This window comes from Apteryx mantelli, chromosome 15 (assembly GCF_036417845.1).
Source record: "Apteryx mantelli isolate bAptMan1 chromosome 15, bAptMan1.hap1, whole genome shotgun sequence".
Lineage (NCBI taxonomy): Eukaryota > Metazoa > Chordata > Aves > Apterygiformes > Apterygidae > Apteryx > Apteryx mantelli.
In genome coordinates, this window is record NC_089992.1 from 21,318,135 (window position 1) to 21,343,524 (window position 25,390).

At 35.9% G+C, this 25,390-nt stretch overlaps 1 protein-coding gene across 1 annotated transcript in view; it reads right to left on the reverse strand.

The window, feature by feature from the left end:
* Window positions 1-25,390, reverse strand: part of HERC1 (HECT and RLD domain containing E3 ubiquitin protein ligase family member 1) — a 107,429-nt gene that overhangs the window by 46,171 nt on the left and 35,868 nt on the right. Inside the window, exons 15-30 of the mRNA XM_067305844.1 lie at window positions 24,322-24,474; window positions 24,004-24,136; window positions 23,341-23,532; window positions 21,696-21,917; window positions 19,908-20,081; window positions 18,021-18,135; window positions 17,806-17,926; window positions 16,985-17,156; window positions 14,659-14,965; window positions 14,006-14,126; window positions 13,343-13,394; window positions 4,290-4,561; window positions 3,440-3,655; window positions 3,230-3,350; window positions 2,013-2,250; window positions 803-996 (exon numbers count right to left, since the gene is read on the reverse strand). Of these exons, the coding sequence (XP_067161945.1) occupies window positions 803-996; window positions 2,013-2,250; window positions 3,230-3,350; window positions 3,440-3,655; window positions 4,290-4,561; window positions 13,343-13,394; window positions 14,006-14,126; window positions 14,659-14,965; window positions 16,985-17,156; window positions 17,806-17,926; window positions 18,021-18,135; window positions 19,908-20,081; window positions 21,696-21,917; window positions 23,341-23,532; window positions 24,004-24,136; window positions 24,322-24,474 (2,803 nt within the window). The remainder of the gene's footprint in view (window positions 1-802; window positions 997-2,012; window positions 2,251-3,229; window positions 3,351-3,439; window positions 3,656-4,289; window positions 4,562-13,342; window positions 13,395-14,005; window positions 14,127-14,658; window positions 14,966-16,984; window positions 17,157-17,805; window positions 17,927-18,020; window positions 18,136-19,907; window positions 20,082-21,695; window positions 21,918-23,340; window positions 23,533-24,003; window positions 24,137-24,321; window positions 24,475-25,390) is intronic.

Genomic DNA, 25,390 nt, shown 5'->3' on the forward strand with positions numbered 1-25,390 from the left:
TGCATACACAACTATATATCTTATTAAAAAAATAAAACCACATTTCAGTATTTCCAAGCTCTATGTATTTAATATAAAATAGAGCCAAACAACTTAAAGATAGATGTAAGCATCTGAACCGTATTATAGACTTGATTAGAAGATAACAGAAAATACTGGCAGTCCTTGTTAGTGGCAACAAACTGATCTGTAACTAAAAATAAAATGACCAGGTATTAAATGAGTAATTATAAATGACCCTGTAATATAAAAGTTAACCATTGGTTTCAATGTGTATTTTTGTTTTGTGTGGATTTTTGATGCAAAACACTAAGCTTCATCACTGCTCTAATTTCTATTCCAAGGGGGCTGACATTACTATCTTAACAAACATATGTTTGCGGAAAGAGATGACCTTATATACTAATTTCTTATTGAACTAATTTCTTATGTTTATCTTATGAATTCCACAGCCATCAAGTTGCTTATAAACAAAGACAGTTATAAGCACAACTAAAACATCTGTACACCTAAAACCAAGCTACAATTAAAAATTTCTTCAAACATACAATTTCTACAGAAATTTAAAATGCTCAGTAACAGACTGGAAATTATGTGAAAATATTCATGTATCAGAGGATTTGTATATCAATTTGTCATGAGCAGAAAAAAAATGGTGACTTTTTAATCTAATTGACAAAGTTAAGAATAATCCAGAAAGAATCAATACAGTAGAGGGAGTGAGGGCCTCAGCATTCAGTGGTTTGTTTTATTACATTTGACGATATTTCAAATGATAACAAAAACAATGCAAGAACATTACCTCTGAAGTCCCTTTTTTCATTATCTCCATTTGAATCTGCCTTCTTTGATTCTACTTCATCCTCCTCGCCTTCCCCTTCTCCAAAGGAAGCCATAAGCATTACACCAGCTTGTGATAACAAGTTCTTCAGCTGACTGCATAATAGATCCAGCAAAGACTGGACCACCTTCGGGCTCAGTTTGTCAGCATAGGTTCTATACACAAAAAAAAGTAAAAATACCAATATTTGAGACCTAATCCAAGGCAAAATAACATAAACACACATGATTATGAATTCAGTGCAAGTGAACACTGGACTAATAGAGCACTGACTCTAATCCATTCTATTGCAGCAGGTTACTTTTCATCATCCTCAATTTCATTTTAGCAGAATGTGACAGGTACTTAGGTCACATAGGGAAAATAACCATGAACTTGGCGGATTATTCTTGTTTGAACTCTATTTTTAAGACACTGTAAAACTGTGCAATCATTACAATCAAAGGATATCTTTCCAATATTTTCTAGGGGGAAAAAAAGCAACATAGCTCATTAAACTGAATCCCACTGTAACTTCCAAAGGGTTTTTTTGTTTGTCTGTTTGTTTTTAGATAACAGACAAGTAAGTACACTGGATTTTTTGAACACTGAAATGAAGATGAATGTACTAAATATTAAATAATACTCTTGCTGACGACAAACTTTCTCCATTAAATTTTAACTTGGTAAAGAAAAAAGTAAGTATTTAACTATTAATTGAATATTGGATCTTGTTCCCTGATCTAGCAATGCTGGTATCCCTCAGAAAATTAACTTTGTATTTTGAAAAGAAGCACTGTGTACTGCTCTGAAGAACTCCTACCACATTATTATCACTTTCGCACAATGACTTTTACAGAGCAATAGGAAGCCTCATCCTACCAACTGAGCACATCTAGACACAAAGCCAAGTTAGAGAAAGGAGAGAAGAATTTGAGTGGAATGCGTACATCCTATAAAGTTACCAAATGTTCTGTTCCAAACTCTCTATTTACAATTTAAATATATTAATCAGTCTTATGTGCATCTTTCTCATGAGTATTGTAACTACCCTTTTTTTCTTCATTTATATGCTTCTGAACAACATTTATTGTCCTAAAGAAAGCTCACACAAAGGAAGAGTTATTTTTAAAAGGTGCTGAAAAGCTAAAAGATTAAGTTTTATGAAAGCAAGGGAGCATTCAATACTTACCCAGTGGTGATAGCGAGGATCTGAAGTAGTCTTGTACTGGCTACTTTCAAAGCTGTGCTGAGCTGAGAAATACCAGTTTTGGGCAGCAATTGCAGTGGTTGTCCTAACATGGTGTCTGTGCCACACAACTGTGATAGCACATTTAGCAAACCAGTGGAAATGGCCAAGGAGACATCGACAGGCTGATAGTGTACGCTTAGAGCAAATACTGTTACTAACAGAAGACGCTGTTGTGCTTCTAAAATTAAAATGAAGTTGTTTTTAATCAGTAAGCTTTTTAGAGTCAGAATACTAAAAACAACAGCAGTTTGATTTTTTAAGAAAAATTTAATGAATTAAATTATCAAGTAAAGAGCTAGCTTTCTATAAGAAACTGAGAGGTAGTCTTTCTGGTACACCATTGTAGCCCCCTTAACTCAATGCACTCTATGCCAATATTGTCCTAGGAAAAATGCCATGTATAATGCCATCTAGCTTGTGATGCAAATGTTCTAAGGCTAAATCTCAAAAGAAGCCAGAACTTTCTCTCTGAGGTAAGAATAACTGGGTGAAATACTCAATTTTCTGCTTGTACTTCAAATTGGTTTACAAGAAAAGTCTTTTGATTCCATTTTAGTTGCAAGCAAAACCAATGGAATAATTCAGATAAGCGTGCCAATTAGTCTCTACCAACAAACTAAATTACACAACTCTTCTACTGAAGCTCTCAGTTACTGCAGGTACAAAGGCACAGAGAAGTGCAGAGTTCCAGCTATTCCTTAAGGACAGAAGCAAACAACAATAGTTTGGTATAGGAGGCCAGGAGAGTTTTCAAAACAGGCAAGATGCCCTGTTCTTTGTTTTCGGCTTTAAAGAAATTTCATCTGAATCAAGGAAAAAGAATTGGAGACTTTTCATATCTTCAGAAAGCTGCTCATCTCTGCAAACCTATAAATTACTTTGCAACGCTAAAGAAATGAGGGACTACAAAAGACCGTGGTATATGGTTTATAGAAATAGAAAGGTTGACAATACTAGTCTTAAAATAAAAAGGGCAGACACTTGAAGAAAATTAAGACAGAAAAAGCTTAAAAAGCTTATCTGTACTAGGAAAAGAGGTCAGCCAAATACTTCATCACTGAACTCTGGCCACTGATATCAAAATCCACTTTGTTAAACATATAAGCTATTATATTGCATATCCGAGGGCATATTTTACAAACGTTTTTTTCACTTACCTATGTGATGTTTATTAGCTTGCAGAGCTCTTTCTAATGTAGCAGATAATTGTTGGTAAATTTTGTGCACAGCCACTTGGATTTCAATTTGAATACTTCTCTTGGCTGCTCTGATACCATCCTGGGTCAAACAAATTACTATCGTAACAACTGATACATTTTTATCACTCAGTTATTAAAATAACAGAAACTAATTTTTAAAACACATACCTGATAGTGATGTAATCGTACGCTCTCTCCTTTGGCACCTGCATGTCCTACAGTGCCCAAGCCAAAGCATCCAGCAAGAAACTGTAGCCTAACAGAAGTAAGCAATGAAGATGACTGAAATCCCGGCCCTTGACGACTTCCCATTAATGGCACACTGCCTTTTTCTTCCATCCCTGACAGAAGTACTAAGATCTGATGAAGTGCTTCCAAACGAAGCTAAAAATAAAAGCAGGCAAAAGACAGTATTAACTAAGTAGCAAGTATCTTTTGAAATTAGAATGAGATCATTTTCAACTGTGAATAAATTTTAAAGAAAAAGATTTCTTTTCAGCATGATGCCTTTTGATTTTAGGGTAATAGAGCAGTTCATTTAATTCAGCCAGGACAAATAAGCTAGATGGAAAGGTTCACATAAATGAAGCGGTTTGCAGGCAGTTGTGCTTTTGTGTAATTCCAAAGCCGACACTGAAAGTTCTAACCGTATCGATGCTCCTCTGAAATCCAAGTCAGAGGCTAAGAACATTATGTAAAGAAAAAGCTATGTTAAAAAAAGAAAAAAATACTTTTTTCTTATTTACTCCTAACTCAAATACTTTTTCAAAAGAGAATTCTTTAAGTTTCCTTTTAGAGCTCTGCATAAGTTCCAAGTTCCAGTTAAAAAATTTTAGCAGAAAAGGGGAGAAAAAGTCTTTGCTAGACAGAATTTGGATAATATAGAAAAGAACAGAGAGGAAAAAAGAACAGAGAGGAAAAAAAATAAAGGAGTCAATGCTCTCACATTAATTCCCAAAATAAGATACATAAAATGAGTGTCATCTATGAAAAGTAAAGGTTTTGAATTGCAGCTCACCTCAGCCCTCAGCTGCTGCTGCTCCATTGCGATTATCGATGCTTGCGGGCTGGTGGACATACTTTCCTCCGGTTCCTTAAACCCTGGTGAGTTTCCCACATCGCCACTTACAAAGCTGACAACATTTTCAATCAAAGCATGAACTCCAAGAGATCTTGACAGATCAAAATCGGACTCAACAAATGAGTAGGAGGAAGCATACAACCAATCTCTGTTGTGTTTTAGTCGAGTCCACGAGTCACTTAAAGGTTCCACTTGACTGTGTATTGCTCCTAAACATACGCACAACAAAGTCTCATAAATTCCGGTTCACTAGATAACACATTTTGACAGTAGGTAGAGACTGAACTGCTGCTATTCAAACAGGTGGAAAATGGGTATTCATGTGTAATTATACCATGCATTAAGCAATTTAGAGCAAAACACTTGATTTAAATCTACAGCAATCTCCCTAAAGGCAAGGCTGTATTTCTTTTAATTATGTTAAGCAGTATTGCAACACGCTGCCAAGTGAGAAAATGAAAAAATAAAAGCCACTCAAACTGCTCAGCTTAAAGCTAGAACACTGAATAAAAATGCTTTGCAGCTAAATGACAAAATAGTGAAGAAAAGAAGAAGATCTGCTACAAAAGGAATTGTGCACTTTGGATTTTTATTTTAAGGCCTAATCATAAAAAAACAGGCGGTTTTGTTTTTACTCAAGCCATCATATGTTTTATAATTTTAAAAGAGCACAGCGTTATTTCTGGATGAAATATTTACAGAATTCATGAGTGCAGAAGGGCAAGTAAACCAATGGAAAATTTTGGTTTTAGACTGAGAGAACATTTACTTTGTAATGATTCAAGACAGATAGATACATATATATTAGATATCACAAGAGAACTTTATCTATGGCATATATTAGACCTATAATCTCAGTTATATATTTTCTATTATATCTGCATGTCATTACACTACCTTTAACTTTATATATACACTAGTAAATATACTCCTTCAAATGAGCATCAGTCATCAGTCTGTAGCACTGGAACATGTTCATCATAATTATTTGATCTTGTCCACAAAAAGTTTTGCTAGAATTGCATCCCTAGCAAAAGTGACTAAAATGCCACTGAAGTCACACCTTCATCAACACTCAAGTGACATACCAGCACACAAGCTGGTATTTTGTTATTTCTATACATGCTGTTAGCCTGCTTGGAGCTACGCAAGTATTACAAGACAGACCCCGCTCAAAAGAACTTTCGATCTATATAAACAGGTAATGTCTTCAGACCTATATTGAAACCTATTTTAAGTTTATATTCTCTTTGAAAGTCTAGTTTAAATTATCCTAAATAATCTACATAGAATTTTGCAGTATTAACGTCTCTGGTGCATGATGAACTACAGATAAAGTCTAAAGAATCACAGTTGCTTCACAGTTCTAACGCAAATCTACATTAACACTCCCCTGCCTGCAGAGTATCAACCTTAAATTTTATTAAACATACCCTTTTCCAAGAAAAAGTCATACAAATAGAAACTTGATCTGTGGAAAGCTTTATTTCAGCGGTGAGGCTGAATAGTTCCAATGGAAAGGGCTGGATAATAGTTTCATGGCTTCCTTTAAACGCTGCCTACTTGCAGCAGCCCTGTAAGCGGCTGCTCCCGGGAAGGAGGCAAGTCAGGCGTATCAGTTGCTGAACTTTGTCAATGTTCCTATCAGCCACTCTCCACTTTTTTCCCCGAGGGAAAGGCAAAAGGCTATTATTCTGCCAACAAATTTGTATCTGCAGATCACAATTTGCACCTTCCCACAATCTGTAAGTTCAAAATACTGTGAAATTTTGATTTTCCTTTCTAAGTTAAGTACAGAATAAAAGTTAATCTCCACTTAGTAGCCAAAAAATTGGATTGCTGGGGCTGTGAAATATGAAAAACTGTACATATTCCATTACATTTTCTGTAAATAATATTCATGTGCATTTGCGTTTAATTTGCTATTAAACAAACCACAATAGCCTCAGAAAGAACCGTCACAGTAGTATGTCATATCACATATTTGACAAAAATATACGCACATAAGGGTTAATTTTAAATAAAGACTGCAAAGACAGTGAAACATTAATTTTAATCACTGCTTTTCAAAAGAGGAGTCTGTCTAATTTCCCAGCTTCTGCTGGTTCATGCAAAACAACAATCTTTCCTGGTTTCCAAAAAATCAGCCTATTTTATCATATTTAATATGAAAGAATTTAAAGAAACTGTTACTAATTTTAAGACTCCTATCTGGTGACAATATTTAAAGCAAAAGTAAAGACAGATATCATCTTACCCTAATTTTAATGTTCATTTCTGGACTATTTACTTTAAAGTTTTTTATTAAAAACTTAGTTATATGCCAAAGGGGCAGGTGAGAAATACAAGGCAAATAGGATAGACCAGAATAAAGGGGTGCTTAAAATGCTCATTTTCAATCCAAGGAAGCTTTTCCTAGCATATATATGGTGAACAAAGCTCAGGGGAGAAGGTAAATGAAACCTCAGGTTTCCTATAGGATGCGTAGCCAAATCATTACCAAGTCAATGAAATGTTGCCTATACAGCAATAAATTATTTCAAAAGCCTCCGCGAGCCCTAGAGTCTTTCATAAGCAGGAGAGCTTAAGGCACCCCAAAGTGACGTTAGCTTCCCTCTCCTCTACTTGTCCTATGCCAGGCCCCTATGTAGCACAGCACAGAATCAAAGGAATTGTAAAGAAATGAAAAGCAATTCCAGTGTGTTGTATCATATGCTTTTGGAGCTACCCTTGAAAGGATTAACAAACATCAGAAGACAATTTAGTTTTGATAGTCACCAAAGGAACTTCTTACACAAAAAATACACCATATATTAACAGAAAACTAAACTATTTCATATTTGAAAAAAAGACAAAGTCTTAGCTAATCATTTTTAGTATTAAATGCAAGAATAATTAAATGTAAAAACAATTTAAAAATCAGTATCAGAACAGGAGAAAAGATCAGTGATTATGAGATACAGATTTAAAATAAAAAACAAGAAAAGTTATAACTGAAAATATTAAGATTAAAAATAAAAAAGAATGTCATAAGTCAAAGTAGCATGTTTTGGAATAAAAACATTTAAGAATTAGGGCACACAAATCTAGAACTGAAACAAATATTTCTACCTGGAAGATGTTAAGTATCGACAAAACAATCAAACGTATGCGTATATATTAGCTTAGCTGGATTCTGTGCAATATTGATCACATGGAATTGATGGTAGCTTAGGACTTGTACAACCTTTACAATCACGTGAATAGAGTCACATATAATAACACTGAGATTACAGTAAAAAAAGAGTTTACTTGTCCTTATAAGCCAGCTTCTAATAATGAGTTTTCTAAATGAATGTGGCACAGCTGCAATACATACTTTATAAAACATAAAATATGTAAGGAAGCTATAGAGAAAAAAAAATAAACATGCCATCAGGTACTTGCTTGAAGCTCTTCTTTTTTCTGGGGCTCAACTGGCCAAAAAGGAGTAAATACACTACACCACACAAGAATCAGAAGACAAAAGCAGACATTTGAAACAGAAGACAACATATTTATAAAATTTCTTCCTCATATTATTCTGACTTATTTAAATAATCAGTCTCATCTCAATCCATATATTAAAGACATCAAGCAGCAATGTTTTGGAAAAAAGATTCAATATTGTTTTGAGTTCGTATAGCCCAGATAATGGATTTTCTGTATTCCTCACCTCCTTTTCGGAGGAAAAAAATAGCCCCTTTAAAACAGTTACATGCATAAACCAATACATGTTTACATTCCTTACTCAAAAACAATCTTTCTATTTCAAAATGCAGAATTCAAATTACTACAGGTACACAAAAATAAAATAATTTAACCCGAATTTCATTTAAGTTGCTTTTTTTTTTTTTCAAAGCTGCCCAATTGTGTTCATTGACTAAACATTCAAATAACAACAAATAGTAAGAAACTACTACAGTACACAGAAGCACACTGGAACTCACTGATCAAGATTTATATGAAGTAAAAAAACCCTAACACACAGGGACTCACATTTACATGTCTATAAATATGTTTGTGATTGCATCTCTAAATATGCATTCTTTAAGTATCTAATGCAGAATGTAGCTCAGTGTACAATATCCTCTAGGTGCAACATTTTGAGGCATACTCTCTGGGTTTGCAAAATTAAAAAGATGAATCTAAGTGAGGGGGAAAAAAAGGGGGGGGCCCTCACATCAGGGGAAAATACTAATGTACCCATCACCCCTCATGGCAAAAGTTCTGGAAAAACTTTTTTTCTGCAGGAATGAAAAGAAGTTGACTAGTTCAGAACTAACTGAATAATAGCAAGGAGCAAGACACTCGGATGATCGTAGGACTGAAGCAGGAACACTGCTGTCATATTTCTGAACAGATAAAATAAATGGAGGAACAAGGCAATTAGATCAAAGATTGGACTGAGCAGCTAAGATGTAATCGAGTAAAAAGACAAAAGTTTTCCTTCCACACTCGTCTGCAAGACCACAGAAGAACATATAGTATCAGTAGATTTTCTACTGCTTGTTTTCTTCATTGCAATGTATGAACAGGACCAGCTTTCATACCATAAATCCCACTAGAACCAACAGTGAGATTAAACCATTAAGGAAAAAGGAATTGAATCTGGAATAACAAGTTACCAAATTTAATGAACAAATTCTAAAGTGAACCAACCCACTCCATAAGGAATTACTCTTCTTGCCTGCTACAGAAGAATCACTCACTGATACCCTACACACAGTACCTTTTTTGACAAGTTTGGAAGGATCGAATACTCTGCACAGATTGCTGATTGCACTGGGGAAAAATAGGAGGGGAACATGGAGAAAGAGTGGGACTGACTTGCTCCTGGAGGAAAACAAAAGTAATGTCCCAAGTCTCCCTTATAAAGAGATTTGACTGACCTGAATGTGCTTGGGGCCTGACCACTCCAACTGGATCTGACAAAGAAAACAGTGATTCCTAGCCATTCCTGTTTGAACAATTTTCTAACATTTCAACTGAAAATTGCTTAGCTTTCCAACTCTATGCTATGAGTTGCTATTGTCTGCTGTAGCAGATCTCAAGAAGGAATTTTCCTGAAGATAGCAGATGGGCTCACATCAAACAGGTGTCAGTAGCTTCAATGGATCAAGGTAGTACTTTGGGAACTAACCTTTAGAAGTTGTTAAAATATGGGTGTCTATGGCTCCTGGCACACTTTGCAGGGTTCAGAGCGACCAGGAGCCAGTCCTCAGATGTAAAAGACCTTATGTTAGGCTGATGAACCTTGAAAAGTGGAAGAGAAGGATGGAATCTTGGGAACTCTGTGGGCCAGGTCTCTTCCCTCCTTACTGAACACTGGGCATATTCTCCCCAGGAACAGGGCATATTAGGTAACCCATAACCACATACTGGATACCATTTATACTCAGTTATTTACATTTTGATACACACGTGTAACTACACAGACTTGCAGCCTGACATTTAAATCCCACTTTAATATCTGTCATGCTTCACCTGTATGTCCAAATCAAAGAATCTATCTAGAGAACATGTCTGTAATACTATAAGAGGATTTCTGTTTTCCTCAGAATTGAGGATAAATTAACCCTACAAAACCTCAGCCAGAAACATCACGTGTGGTCAAGGTTCTGCAGCAAGCAGAGTGGTTAAATTCTAGTAAACTCATTAAGAAGAGATGGGAGGCACTTCACGCCCATATATTGAGGAGATTCGTTCTAGGAAAAATTCCCTGTTAAACCTCCACAAAAGCACAGCCTATAGGAAAAAAAAATGGTGACAGAAGGAAATCTCTTCCAAAAACAAACAAAACAAACAAACAAACAAACTGCCTTCCAAATCAGTACTGCTTGTCAACTTTCTTCAGACTGTTTAGGGAGACACACTTAGAAGAACAAATGTTTTCAAGGGACTGCTGTAAACTACAGTAAGATATCAGTCTAAAGTCCACACACAAAATGAAACATGATTAAATTTGTTTCCCTTCGAATTAAATAATAAGTATCCAACTGAAAGAAATGAGAAGTGGTTCCTGTGGTACTGTTAACACTCCACTTTTTTTCTCACACCACATAACTATGCCAACCTAATATTCAATCCAGCAACAATTTGAAAAGCTCAGCTGTAAATTCCTTAAAGCAGTAATGGTCTCCATTTCTACAAAAAAGAAGTAACAAGAAAAAAAAAAAGGCTATGTTTAATGTTAAATGTAATTTGAGAAATGTTTCTCATGTATACTTCTATTGTAATGCACGACGACTATCTTCTGCACTTAAATTAGGGATCTCCTCGAGCACCCCATAGCATGCATATTTCCTTCATTTCCTTGTCCCTCCTATAGAGGGCATAAAACACCTTCCACTCAAAAGCAGATCGTAAGTGGAAGTCCTAGGAGCACAAGACACAAACATGCATATGGAAAGGACATCTCAGAGAAAACTAATAATTAAAAATAAGCTGCTTGTTTCTCATTTAAATGTCTAATGGCTGTTTCAGAGGAATCCACCTTTGGTAGTATTTAGAAATCCAGCTGGAGAACATCTTTAAGACCAATGCTGTAGCCTTCTGTAGTCATCTCTTTGCAGTGGCATCTCTTTTTATTGCCATAAATAGAAGACTAGGGTTCTTCTAATCCTCCAGTTCTTAGCCAGCATAGCAAATTCAAATGCAGATTAATCATTTTGATGGAAATCCTTAATCTGTTTTGCCAGCAACTTTGGATGGAGCACAGCAGAATAACAATATGCTGCAAGATTTCAGACTCCTCCTACTCTCCTAGCTGAGGTAACTATGAACATAAATGTGCCCTTCATTAGCTCATATAAAGGCATGTCAGAAGAATAAAGATGGGACTGAAGGGGTTTTACAAGTCAGAACACCCTTGATAAGCACTTCAGACTCTCTCATACTTCAGAGCGCTACCTATGTTACAATTAGCGAACAGCCCAAAACGGCTGCAATTTACATCTTGACCAAATACACAGACATGCTTCAGCTCTAGAAGATCAGCTAGGATTACAAAACCCAGATATTTCAGATGGAATGAAAGACCTTAAACAGAACCAAGCTGAAGATCTTGTCCACTTGATCACACAGATCTTTGTAGATCTTCTCCTGACACTGATATAAGTGTCAGGAATGTTTCCCAGGAAATGCACCCTGCATTTACTGGCTGTGTCTAGTATTGGGCATCAACTAAAATACAGTCATATCATCCGGCAGGAACAGAAAATTTTCATTAGTGTATGCTAATCAACCCCCAGTTGCAAATACCAGACTAAACAAAATCTGTAATATTCCTGAAATGAATAAGCCATTCCAAGGATTGTTGAGATATTGGAGCTACTAACTTGCAAAATATTGTACCTTTTACTGATAATGATTCTGATGCACAATGTAAAACTCAGCAACTTCCTGGATGACAGGTATGAGGAAGCAAGTATCATGGGACAGGAAAACAAGCCCTCCAGTTGCAGAGAACAGGTAGCAGAAGATAGTGTCACGATGTTCATTTTCAGTTTGCAAATGACCTATTTGAGCTTTTTTAGGTTCAGGATAGATCAGCTGCCGCTATCCACTTTCTCCTCAGTATTACACAGCTGGTGTAGAACCTTTTTGTATAATAAAAAGCTGCTTCTTTAGACTGGTTGGATGATGAAGTCTATTCTTGCATTACTCCTTATTTCCTGGAGCCCATGACCAAAACAATTTACTCAGTCTAACCAGCAGTTCAGAAGCTATAATCCATAAGATATGGTATATCTCAAGATCTAAGCCAGGATGATTTCCTGGAGCACTTTTAGGATGTAAAAGAGAGAGAGCACAAAATTATAAAGGTATATATATAAAGATTAACAACAATTCTGAAAACTGGTGGTTTCAAAGAATATACAGTACTGCAGATCAGGGAACTCACAGAGACTCTATCAGCTCTCCTAACACTGAGAATGCTAACAGACATCGCGCTGTCACAACAGGAACAGCTCTTACTTGCTGAGCTGGTTCAACTGAATAGCCACATACAAGGAATTCATTTCTACATTATTTCACAAATTTAAGTGTAATGAGTTTTGTCATTGATACAGTTTACTTTACAATTCCCAAAGGCTTTTAAAGAGCAAGCAACTTTTCAGTACTTTGCTTAAGAATGAAAGTTATTAAACTAGAACTCGCAGGTTACCCAACAGTATGCAGGCTTCCCGAATTCAAACGTATCATAATCCAACGCAATTCCTCTTAAACTTTTCCCAAGATTTTAGCAGAAATCATGCAACAGAAATTATTCATGATTCTAGCAAAGACTGCACATTGTTCAGACAGAAGTGGGACTTCATGGTAAAATGGCTCTGTATGAACAAACTTAGTCCTTGTTCCCTCCACTACCTTCTGTGAAGAAGCTCATTGAGATTCCCCTGAATGAAGCAGCAACAACAAGCAGTACAAAAGTTAAAAATCTGATTTATATTGGAGTATTGGGAGAAGTGGTTGTTTGATTCTGTAAACGTGCTGGTGTTGAGATGGTGCACAAATTAAGCTTTACTTTCTGGACTAGAACTGAATGTGCAAGCACATTTTATGGGAAAATTTCATTGTTAGCACAAGAGTAGATAACTCCACTTGATCCTGAACTTCTCTGACAGTGTTTTCTTGCTAAATTCAAGTGAGTGAAAACAGAATGAAAGTTCCTAATTTACTTGAACTCATGGAAATCCTCACTTGCTTCAAAGGAACATCACAATTCTAGAAACTGGAAGAAATATTTATAACCTAGGAAATACTATAACCAAGCCCCTGAGCAATAGATCTTACCACAATAAAGAGCAGGTAATAGTTATATAAAATGTTGTTTTTAAATACTCAGTTTTAACATCCTGATTGTCATTTACGTACTGTATTTAACTGCAAATGAAATTTTAATCTAAAAATTATTAACAAATTTATTCAGATCAATACTCACTAGGTAAACAACAAAAAATACTTACCCCTCTTTCTATGTGATGATGCCAAATCCAAATCAACATTTCGTCTTCCGCTCTAGATTAAAAGATTAAAAAAGGTATCATTTCTTTAAGTGAACAACAAAAAAGTTCCCCAAGATTAAGCACTGAAAAGCTTAGGAAAGCCCAAATAAAATGAGATTAAATAGCACATTTTCTTCATTAAAACAATCTAAGTTAATGAAAATAACACACAAAAGCACAAAACACTACTCAAGAAAAACACTACTTACTGTAAATAACTGTCATAAATAAAAGCAGCAGGGAACCAAAAACATCATTAAACATAGTCTAAATGATGGTGTACCAAAGAACTATTTATATAAATCCTTTATGGGAAGTGAGATCTTTTTAATAAAAATAAAATAAAAAACTCCACAACTTGTTAAAATATATGTGGTGCATAACATTTGCTTGTTTAACATGCATCCCTAACCCATAAAAATAAGAAAGTTAACAGAACTATAATAATTTCAATTGCTGTTTTACCACAATTACTTTCTCTTAACAGTGCTGGTTATTGGCAGTGACCTTCTCCATACCGAAACACAATGCTACTAAACAAATGACAAATGTTTAACATGAATCCCAATCCCCACCTAGAAAATATATCTATAATCTCTAAATATGTAATGCTAGTTTACCTACCAGTGAATAACCTTCTTCATCTGATTCTGGCTGAGATAAATCAGATTCACTTCTTGACTTAATCAGTCTATAGTTCGAGTTTGCATGGATTGAGCGACTCTCTGCAGTAAGACTTTCACTCCTGCCTCACATGTACACACAAAGAAAATATTTATATTAGGCAAAAGTAACAGTTAGTAGTCAAATTCATTTTACTTTCAAACATATCCTACATTTTTCATCAATGAAGTCTATTTTTAGTCACTATTACATCTCTGCTAAGGCTTAAAAAAATACCATTACAGTAATAAAAAATCCATACACAAACGAGATTCAGAAAAAATAAGGAATTTTTCAATTACATCAAACTATCCGTAAGCCAGAGCAATTGGACTTTGTTATAACTTGTCCTCATTGCTAAGCCTAACTTTGAAAAATAAATATGGTCCTCACAAAATAAAACTTCCTCAAACTCTTATTAAGGTTTTGTCAGTGTGGACAAAATAAAATTGAGACAAAACACTATTCTCAACAAAAACATCAACATTGCTCTAGGCAAAAATCATCCTTTAAAAAAATTTCTAATAATCCTTAGAGGAAAGCTGAGGTTATTTAATCAATTGTAAAAGAAGCACAGAAGAGTAAACAAATTCTAAGTAATCAGTGAATCCCACCTTGTCATGAGTCCAATGCCCTCAGGAGTACTAGAGGGAGGTTGCTGTAACTGTCCATTCTCCCGTCGCTTCTGGATCTCCTCAATAACAGGGCTTACTCCTAAGATCAACAAGGCACATCTGTGGATCACGGAGTTGCATGCAGCAGTATACACATCTTGACCTTCTGTCAGATCAGTGCTGATTCTTCGCTCCTGCTGAGACTGAGGAGGTTGATCATCAAGTCTAGTCCCTGTCCCAGTGTTCAGCCTATCTCGATCCCGACTGCGAGCTACTTCACGGGCTGATAGGAAACACTGAAATATTTCTGTAACATGCAACACAAAAAGAAAGTCTTAACTCCTAGAAAAAGCTCCACAAAACAAAATATTCATCTATAGCTTAGGCCAAAAAGTGCTCCACTAGAAAGGACAACAAATATTTTTTCAACAGTGAAAGAATACATTAATAATAGAAAAGAAGTCACATAAACAGGTTAAATTAAGGATTAATACAACGTTAAGTTTAAAATGAAGAAGACAAATACAGTTTGACAGAACACTATACACTTATCAGTATCTTATTGCAACCCAATTCCTGTTTGAATAGCATAAAAGAGAGATTAGGCAGTGAGTCTGTAAATCAGTATTCCAGAGCACAGCACATCTGTAATTCAATATTTAAACTGTTTCAGGCTTTTATTAGCTTCGGTCAATACAATGTACTAACAAAATTCTTAGCCTTCACTTTGCTTAATTCCACCGTTGTCTCACATGTTAGATTCTTCCAAAGAAGTTGCGTGAGTGACTGAATCATCTCTGCCCAAAGACCTAAAGTTCTCTTGGCTTGATTATTTGTTTTAGAAGGTTCAGTTCCCCTTTGGAGAAGCAAAGGTAAATCCAAACACTTCCTCCATTGCTGCTAGTAGTTGGAATCAGCAAGACATCAAGGACACAAAACAGATTCTGCATGTTGGAATCAGCTCCTTAAGGATCTCCAGTAAGACAGAGTCATCTTCTCCCTACTTATTTGTGCATGTAACATTACTTAATGCCTGGAATTTTCTGGATACATTTCCCTTATTCCACCCAGAAATCTCGTCCATGTAGAATTTGAGAACACTGACCATGATGACTAAATAACAAGCAGCAAAAGCGTATTGGATCTACTGAGCAGATAACACATGTGCACACCTTCTGGAAACATCATATTCAATCATATTCTGCATGTGCACTATGTAGTATAATTTCAGTAAAGTCTAATGCATTGTGGATATAATGACACATCATACACAAACTAAAGGTGTAACACATTTTGTTCTACAAGATCCCAAACAAGAATATGGGAGTCCCAACAGGGAATATAAGCACTGCCAGAAAAGTGATGACAGTAAACGGTGGAAAAAGAAAATAGTATCTGGCAGAATCTGGAGGCATAGTGGTTGGGGGTGGGGGGGGGGAGGAGGGCAGGATTAAATATATATGGTAAATATTTCAAGTCACCCAATTTCATTTTTTAAGTTACATACATTCTACAGTAATCTCCAAGGCTAACATGTTTTCCAGCTCTGAGAATGCTGGGATAACAACACAAAAAACAACCAGGTAGGACTGGATGGCGCTTGACTAAAATAGGAAAAACTAAGCATTAACTTCCCTGTTGACCCCAATTACAAGCCCAAGCCAGCCACCTTTTCCAAGATACCCTTTTAAAGAATTAAGCAAGCTGTTTAGAAAAAGCGTAAGAAAATACTGAAAATATTGTTACAAATATTCAACTTCAACTAAAAGCCTAAATAAATAATAAAAAATTCAAGAATATATTCAATGACACAAGTGAATTCCAACCCAGTCAATCCACTGTTATGAACAATTGAACAATTTCATTCAACAATGAACAATTTTGTTTCCAAGCTTCAGAATAAGATAACCCTTCAGTCTATTATATACAAGATTGTTTAACACATGTAAACATAGTAATAAATTACATATATGCATACTGAAGGAAACTCAGAGATGTATTAAATGGAAGTTCAGAGAAAAGAATATGAAACTGTGTATATACTGTCTTGTAGTCAGTATATACAAGAAGTGTTAATATATACGTCAGGTGCCCTGAGAATTGCCTACACAGGCACTCCATTTGCCTAATATTCACATTCCCTTGTGTCAAGGCTCTTCTGACCCAAAAAGAGCACTACCATTTTATAAAAATAAATTTTTAACAATATTTATCCAGACAAAACCTTCAGAATCTTTTCAGTCATCTCCCCATTCTCCCTCTGACAGGAAAATATATTGTTCTTCCAAAGCATATTACGACATTCACATGTGTAACTAGTACTTACTACCAGCTGTCATAACTTCATGCTCTCTTTCCTCCTCTTCATCTTCTTGTTCTGGGTGTCCTTCTTCTCTGTCTCGTTCTGCCTGCTCCTCCATTTCTGCTTCTTCATCAATTGTACGAGTAAAAGAATGTTCTTGAGTATCAACATCAGCAGATTCCTGGTTATCTAACATCTTGATTACAAAAAAAAATAAAAAAAAAAAAAAATCCTGTGAAATTACTTTTCACCAAAATAAAAACTGAATATAATAGGACACAAGGCATTAAAAATTTTTTTTCCTCCCTATCAAAAGATACTTCAGATATTGTGTGAAATAAACAACAAACAAGATAGCTGTTTATGTTCAAAGTTGGGAAATTTAAGTTTTCTTTAGCAGCTGTCATTCAAATTATTTGCAGGAAAATATCGTCTCCTTGCAATGCTTAAAGACTCGTGTCAAACTTTTGACACTTCAGCATCAAATGCTTTAGCAACCATTAGATGTTACCTCAACATAGCTACTCCATCTACATCTAGACTTTAGAATCCTGTGGTACAGCATACTAATGTTTACAGCTAAAATTAGGCTTCAAACTGTGCTCTATTCAAATATTGTCAATAATTTGCTTAAATTGACTTGTTACCACATGTACTATAGATTAATGGAATCTTAATTAAGTATTCAGCATTTTCATTTCAAAAATCATGAAAATTTTTCAACTAGTTAAAAAAAAAAAAAAAGAATCCTGCAACATAAATGAAGCTCAACATATTCAAATGTTAGTTATGTACTGAATTCACCCATAAACCCTGAAGAATTGAAAATAAATTTCCACTCTTACCCATCTGTCTCTTGAGGACGATCTCGTCTGAATAAGCTCCATGTTCTTGCAAGCAAGCAAGCGACTTCGAACTTTATATACACAACGGTATACTTCTGCCAAGGCTTTGCCAGGCTGGTACCTACAAAGAGAAGAGATCCAAAACTCAAAAGATCGTACAAACTTTCTCTTGAAAATTGTAATTGAGCTTTTAAAGGCAGCTTTAAGTTACTTGCCTGCTCTCACCACAGGCCTGACTAAGTAAACTTGTGTGTTTCAGAAGAGCTGCAAGAACGAATCTGGACACGGTATCTAGTAGTGATTCATTACTTAAGGTTGCAGTATCCCAATCTGAAAACAGAAAGGATTCATCAACACTGGCTACCATTTCAAACAAATAAATACATTTTCAATGACACCATGAAAAAAATCTTCACACATTTACATCTTCCAATTTATAAGCAGATTTAATGTTTAAGAAATAAATTTAACATCCATAATTCACACATATACTGCTTCAGAGACAAATGTGTTTTGGTCTACTCAAGGTACTCATGTCTTCTAGACAGCCAAGGCGCTGCATATACAAACTGGCCAGACAGTAAGTCAAAGAGAGCTGGTAACTGCTAAATTTATGTTGCAACCTCTTCTTCAAGCAAGCATACTGAATTGGATTTCTTTCCTTTATCCAGGCACTGATATACATGAAACTTGTACAAAAATAGTATCTTGGAGACCTCCTGCCCTCTTACATGTGGTTGAAATTGGACTCAGAAATTATTACACAGACTAACTTACCATTAAAAAGGCTCGTCTCCATTAGGACAGCTGACTATTGACTTTAACAGGGCTTAAGCACAAGCTTCACTGCTAATACTAGCAAGAGACATTTTCAGGTCTCAAATATCAAGGTTTCTTAAGTATTTCCAGAAGCAGATACTTTCATATCAAAGAAAAACTTCCCCACTTTAGAAAAGGACCATTATAAAAACAATGTTGTTCCACTACAAAATAACCTTACTGCCAAGCAAACCTCCATAAAGTGTCACAATTTTTTCCTGAAACAAACAAGCAAACAAAAAAGCTTTCTACCTACATAAATATTTTTATAAAAATATTTTTCTTATTATATATTACTTATGAATACTGGTAAACTGCTTTGGAAATTACAAAGACCTCTCTGGCCACCTAAGTGTGGAGCTCAGTGTAACATACTTGCTCCCCATACTTTCAAGCAGATAGCTAAATGTAGACATCTTTGCATTTGATGCTATGCAAATGGCCACCATACAACCTTCAGTCAGCCTGCATTGCAAACAGAGCAGGACTCTTCCTACTTCTAAAACACTCAATTCCATATCCAAAATAGTACAGATTAGCCCATTCATCTCAGATTTTGCAATTGGCCAAACCAACAGTTCTTTACTGGAATTCCTACTGGCAACAGAATTTTACATTTTTTTCTGAACAGGCACTCAACACCGTATGCTGTCCTCCTGGTCTGGCCTAGCTTGGCCAGAGCTTAAGCAAACGATCTCTGTCTCCAGCAGAGGCAGAAACGGCATACTGTAACTACAGGATGACAGCAATGCTCAGTGCATCTCCTTAAAAAGGGGACCTGGGAGCCAGGGTGGGAATCCAGATTACAGACAAAAAGCATGAAGAACCATTAATGTTGCCTGTAATGCCAGCCTCCCAGACACCGGAAAACACAGGACGACTTCCCCCTGGGTCCTGTTCCTAACATATTTTGTGAGCTACTTTGCCTTCCCCATTCCCCCTGCCCCCTCCCATCAATTTTTCTTTCTAACTGCAAGTTTCAGCCTGCTCTACTAGGAAAATCATGCAGCAGAAGCACAAACAGTTAAGCCAGCAAACAAGATTCTCTTTTTTTCTAATTTGGAGAGGAAAAGAATACTGAACTGCATGTTTGTCTGACACTGGAAGAATCCATACCAAAAACGAATATAGAAAAGGAAAAGGACAGACCTTGGAACACAACGCTAAAATAAGTTTATCATTAAGAATTAAAGGCTGTTGCCAAAGAGAATACAGTACTCTGCTAGGCATGTAGTTGAAGCATGTAATATATTTTTAACATACATATTTTTTCAACTTCTTACCTTTACTAACAGCATAGTCTTGCATACTGATCCAGAGGCTCCGTGCTGGCTCTTTTGTACAACCCAAGGCCAAATCAACATAGACAGTAATCTCAGGTCTCAGCTTATAATCAAATGGCTTCTGTTCCTCATTTCCAGATAGGGCCACTTCTAATAAGGAGCTCATGCATTTGTCTAACAGAAGGGAAGTACTTAAGGAATTAAACTGCAAATTTTGAGGCTTACATGCATCTACCTTTAACAGCTTATAAAACAACTTATTCTCTTTTCATTCAAGAAAAAAAAAATCAATAAGCCTCACTGTCTGACTAAAGAGTCAAAAGTTAGATAAGCAAAAGTGAGTCAGTGTTGCAATTTACATAAAATGTACAAAGATCTAGGAGAAAGTGTTATCCAACTCTGCTTCAATACTATAATTCCCTATCATTAGTTCTAGTTGTTTTATAGCCATATAGTTGCAATTATTGCATCCTCAGATCAGTCATCCTGTTCAAAGTAGTCATGTAAATAATGTCTTGAAATGATCTACTCAGAACCTGTTCCTGTGTTTTATCACCCTCACTGTGAAGAACATTTTCCTTTGTTTCCAATCAAAATTTCTCTTACTGAAACTTGTTACTGTTGCCTCTTGTCCTTTTACTTTGCACCTTTCCAAAGGATCTGGCTCCACCTTGTTTGCAGACCTCCTTCAGGTCATGGAGGACTGCAGCTAGATCCTCCCTTAGTCTTCTCTTGGTCAGGCTAAACAAATGCAGCTCCCTCAGCCACTCCTCACCTCATGTGCTGCAGCCTTGACCATCTCAGCAGCACACCAATGGACTTGTCAAGATCTCTATTGTACTGGAGGCCCCAAAGATTTCGTACTCCAGACAGAGCCTCATGAGTGCCAAGTAGAGGGAATAATGATTTCCCTAGACCTCTCTGGCTAGGCACAGGCTAATATAATCCAGTATGTGGTTAGCCTTCATCTCTAGAGGGGCACACTGCTGACACATTCAAATTGCTCCCCACCAGGACCCCCTTTCTTTTTGCTGAGAGACTTCCTAGCTAGGCAGCCTCCCAACAAGCACTGTTGCATGGGGCTATTCCATTCCAGGTACAAGACCTCACTTTTGTCTTTGCTGAATTTCCTGAAGTCCTGTAAGTCCTCCTCCCCTCCTACTGCCCTACAGCACCAGTCCCTTCAGTTTGGTGTCATCTTTGAACTTGGTGAAGGTTCTGCCCTATCATCCAGTTCATTGATGAAGATGTTATTAACCCTGTATTTTAAAGAACTGTCAGTTTTATTCTCTTCTTCAACTTGCCCACCCCAAGTTAAAACCTGCTATCTGTAACTTGTCATACCGAAAACCCATCTTTTCTCAAGTCCCAAAACTGAAAACAGCAGCTCATTAAATAAATCCATAATTTTATATTTCTCCTAAATGTAGTGACATGTTTTGATTATTTCTCTTAGAAGATAAATGAAATTCAACCAATCATTGCAATATTGGGAATCCTACAACACATATATGGTGAACATTTAAATGCATTTCCTAGTCTATTTGACACAACTTCAGTTACTGCCACCTACCTTAAGACTGCTGATTGTGCTAAAAAACAGCATTTAAGGAATATGCACAGTTGGATTCAGCAACTTTAGAAAGTTAAAAATTGGATATTATGCTGTCTAGCCATGCAACTCCTACAACAACTTGTAACTTAACCTTCTGAGCTTGAAATATATTAAAGAGCAACAAGATGTATTTCGAATCCACAAATACAGGAAGCTAATATTTAACACCTTACCTAAATGAGGAATATCCATTTCAACTCCATCACTGAAAAGTGGTGTTTTTAACCAATAGGCTGTATCTTGTTCCTCAGGGGACACTGGAGGTCCTTGAAGCATGCCACCAAGACACCGTCCAATAAGAAGAGCTACAGTTCTCTCTAGATCAACAAGCCATACCCAAGACTGAGCAGGCTGTGGTAAGGGCACTCCAGCAGGGTCAATTAATTCAGGTCCACCTAAAAGTATTAGCAATGAACCGCCAAATTAGTCAGTCAACATTGCCCAGAGGTTAAAATCATTTCCAAAATTAGTAAAATTAATTGCAAATCTTATTCATGTTTGCCAGTTAATAGCAGATTTACCCCTCAGTCAATAACCTGTAAACTGAAGAAACAGCAGTTAGGACCAACAGATCACTTAACATTGGAATGTCATCGTCAGTAGAAGCCATCACCATTCGTGGCATGGCTATTCCTACTCAATGAAGTAAAGGCTCTTCTAAATTTTGCCCAAGTGTATACCTGGCCCAATATATATTTCTCTGGGTATCTCTGGGCAAACATGCCTAGATAGATGATACAAGCAAGATTTTCTGTCTTCAAATTCATTATCATGAAGGACTGCAACAGTGCTCTTCTTCAAGTTGGTTCCTGACAGAGTTTCTAGTATCTACCTTCTTACCTCACTATGGGAGTTCATTGATTAACCTAACATCTCACTTGGGATTTTGTCATCCTTCTAATATACATCCAATTACATCCTTACTACCATTTCTTCTTATAAGGAAAATTCCACAATTTCACTACCACCTTTTTAGAACAGTATGAAAAAAACAGTTGGTCCAATTATGGCAAAATAAAATACCAAGGTTTTTTTGTTATTTTCCGTTCAGCCATTCTGTTTACCCAAAAAGAGCATAACAAAGTATTTCTCTGTGAACGGCTTGTGGCTGCTTATTGTGAAATAACAGTATCAATTTATTAGCATCTTGTTGGGTCTTTCCTTTCATTACGAGATCTTTGGGAAAGACTCACAGTACAAGACTGTGTTGCTACTAACGGTTTAATTCTGTGGTTTTCCACTCATGATTTACATACTTCGCTACAAGCATGCTCTTCACTGCATACTGGTAACATCACTCTCAATAAGCAGAAAACTTTGCCAAAGATACTTATGGAAAATTCAATAACTGCAAAATAAGTGTAACATCTCCTATGCCAAGTTTCTATCATTTTACTCCAAATTTTGTATTTCATTAACACCATAACTTTCTGGTGTGGCTTGTTCGGAAAAGGTAAGAGATAATGCACATTTATTAACTTTAGTTTTATCACACTACATAATAGAAAGCAAAAATAGTATTTGGACATGAAGGTAAATAACAAAATTAGGGTGTCTTTTACAAACAGATGACAGTATTTTCATGTATTATGACCTTGATATTTTGGGTTCAATATATATTTTCCATACCCCTCTCATATTCCCACTCAAGTCAATACACATTCTGGGCTATCAGAATTAAGAAATTTGCCTGTAGCTCAAATATTTTATAGCAAGGGACGTTAATACACTTAAAAATTTTTTAAAGTTCCACTATAAAAAGTTTTTTTTAATCATTCTTTATTTTTCAGATTAAAAGTGTGTATTTATTATCCTTACCATGAAGCGGCCATTGTAATTCTTGATCTTCTAAAAGGGCTGCAGCAGGTAACAGTCTATTAAGACGATCTAAAGGTGGCAACAGATCTAGCAGGTAACTCAGCAAAGGCCGAGCTACTGACACTGGCAGTAACAACAATGAGTTGACAATCTGAGAGAGCATACTACCAGCTGCAGACACATAAACTACATCTATGGAGGAAAAAATGATTATAATTATATTCCAAGCACAATATAACACATTACAGAAAATTGCATAAAAATATCTCAGCTATCTCAAAATGTCTCAACTGCACATTCTGAACTGGAGGTTTTGTTTAATAATTATAAATCCATTCCATATTTTCCTTCTGTACTTTTCACGAACTTAAAAAACCTGACATCTAGAACTAACAAAACTGAGATGACCGTGGAGACAGTATCTTCTCTACTTTGTACTTTTCTTATGTACAAAGTGTTCTATCAAAAGCATGAACTAGATGTTATGCCAAGGTAGGCAGTCAATCTCCTCTTTTTGGGGAGGTGTGGGATGTCTACTTTATACAGATACAGGGAAAATAAACAAGTGTTTTAATTATTCAGATCTAAACAAGCAATAACTGTCAGGTTAATTCATGGCTCTAAGCTGATGGTGCCCCCATTACTTTTTCCACAACCATTTACCTCTTAGTTTTTCCCCAACACTACCATTCCAAGAGCTTTCCTTAAGCAGTGTTGCAGAACGGGAATAGATATCTGTAGCATGAGGCAATAAAAGCTGAAGATGCTTGTGAAGCAGAGCTACACTGCTGGAATTCTAGAAGGAAACAAACAACCAAACATAGTAATAATAATATAAATGTATTTAAGGCGGTTCATTATTTCAAACATTCTAACTTTCAAATACTTAGAAGATTTTTCACAGGAATCTTATCCCATTTCTGTGTTCATGCATACTGAAGAATTTTTTTCCCTAAAAAAAATACAAATAAAGACACACACCTCACTAACACTATTGATGTGACAATAAGCCAGCAACTGTTTCTGCAGTGAACATAACAGTTCATGAAGATGAGCAGGCTGGCTGTTTTCTGATGATGATGTACCCAGTAAAAACTTATCACTGTTTTTTTCCAGCTCTCCAAAGGCTTGATCCTATTTAGACAAAAGAAAAAACACCCATTAACTCTGTCTTCAAATGCTCTAATACTTTACTACCATTGTAAAATAATTTTTTTTTTAATCTTTAGCATTACATATGTGGTTATCAAAGAAATCAGATAAAATCAAGTAGATCATGACTTAACAAAACTTGAAATTACAGTCATTTAGAACGTCATAGAAGTCATTGTGACAGCTGTCAAGAAACCATTTAGAAAGGGTATTTTCAGGTGACGAAATATTTTTAGTTCAACTCAAAGAAAAACTGGATAAAAGAATACTCTCTCTCTTCCTCTCCCTCTCCCAAATCACAACATGCCAAAATAAGTAATATCCTTTTAGAATTTGTTGTGGCCTGATAAATAAAATGTTTCAGATTAGAATCCTTCCTTGCACAAATCCAGGATGGCAGTAAAAAGACCGGAGGGTAGAAGGCTGCTCCACTTCATTCTGAATTCTATTGTGAAAAAATGGGGTTACTTTCAAGCAGATAGCTAAATGTAGACAGCTGAATATAACAACAATTGGAGGTCCACAGAAAAGAATTAAACACTACCCACCTTGCTGCTAAGGAGACAGGGATACTAAGCCAGAGAAGCAAAGACCTCTAATTTATTTTCTCTGTTATATTCAGTTGGCTAGTTGAATAACAAGATGCAAGAGTCAGTCACTTGCTCTTACACTCCTCTAAATTTTTCATCAGCCTCCACTATTCTGAAGCTAAGAGCAATAATCCGTATGACACATTATAATAAGAAGGCTGATTTATACTTGCTGAAATACTGTAAGGTAGTTTCCCAAGTGTCAAGTTAATTAAATAGACTCCCATTCCTGGTGCCTGTCTATCTTTCTCAGGTGGCTGAGATTATATTGGCGTAAAGGGTTCTATACAAACATATACTCATTTAAT